Here is a 986-nt window from a genome sequence, read left to right as displayed (position 1 = left end):
GGTGCCCAGGGGCCAGCAGCTCTGTCCCGGCGCCCAGGGGCTCGCTGGCGCCCAGTTGTCCGGCTGGTGGCTTCGGCCCCGTGAGTCCCTCTCTGCTCTTTGTCCCTTTTCTGTGTTTCTTCCGAATCCTCCCACGCCTCCCCTGCCTCTCTGATGGATAATCACATTGGTCTTCCCCCCAAAAAAGTAATCGTCTTAATTCTTCCACGAATGTTTCTTAAATAAATAAAACTCAGGAATCAGCAACCCGGGACACAATTCGAAGAACCCGATCTGGCACGTGCCTGACCTCCACATCCCCACTGCGCGCGAGCCCACACCCTGCACATTTACACTGCGCTTCCCCACGGAGCCCCGCACCCTCCCAGCGTGTGACCTTCCCACGGCCACCACAGCCAATAGGACCACACCCAGTAGACTGTTGTGGTGTTAGTTACACAAGAACAGTTTATTTATTTTTTAATATATTTTTATTGACTTCAGAGAGGAAGGGAGAGGGAGAGAGAGAGAGAAACATCCATGATGAGAGAGAATCATGGATCGGCTGCCCCCTGCATGCCCTACACTGGGGATCCAGCCCACAACCCGGGCATGTGCCCCGACCGGGAACCAAACTGTGACCTCCTGGTTCATAGGTCGATGCTCAACCACTGAGCCATGCTGGCCGGGCCAGAACAGTGTCTGAAGGTCTCCCATTTCCGTGAGACCGTTCTCACGAGCTGCCAGACGCCCTATACCCATAATTGAGCTCAGTCCTCATGTAATAACGTTGCAGTCTCTCAACTCGGCGGCCTGTGTTCCCACGTCTCACCGCCTGTGTGTGGCCACGTGTGTCTGTGCTCCACAGGAAACCACCCTGGATTCTGTGGAGACCCAGGCACCCCCGCCCACGGGTCCCGGCTGGGCGACGAGTTCAAGGCCAAGAGCCTGCTGCGCTTCTCCTGCGAGGTGGGCTACCTGCTGCGCGGCTCCCCCGAGCGCACCTG

The 986-nt window shown here is 57.4% G+C and overlaps 1 protein-coding gene across 1 annotated transcript in view; it reads left to right on the top strand.

The window, feature by feature from the left end:
- CSMD1 (CUB and Sushi multiple domains 1) overlaps positions 1 to 986 on the top strand; it is a gene marked incomplete at its 5' end in the record, with an annotated part of 650,642 nt that overhangs the window by 614,029 nt on the left and 35,627 nt on the right. The window contains one exon of the mRNA XM_014528690.1: positions 848 to 979. Within this exon, the coding sequence (XP_014384176.1) occupies positions 848 to 979 (132 nt within the window). The remainder of the gene's footprint in view (positions 1 to 847; positions 980 to 986) is intronic.

This window comes from Myotis brandtii, unplaced genomic scaffold (assembly GCF_000412655.1).
Source record: "Myotis brandtii unplaced genomic scaffold, ASM41265v1 scaffold646, whole genome shotgun sequence".
NCBI classification, from domain to species: domain Eukaryota; kingdom Metazoa; phylum Chordata; class Mammalia; order Chiroptera; family Vespertilionidae; genus Myotis; species Myotis brandtii.
The sequence above is the reverse complement of the archived record's forward strand: the minus strand, read 5'-3'. Positions and strand labels throughout refer to the sequence as shown.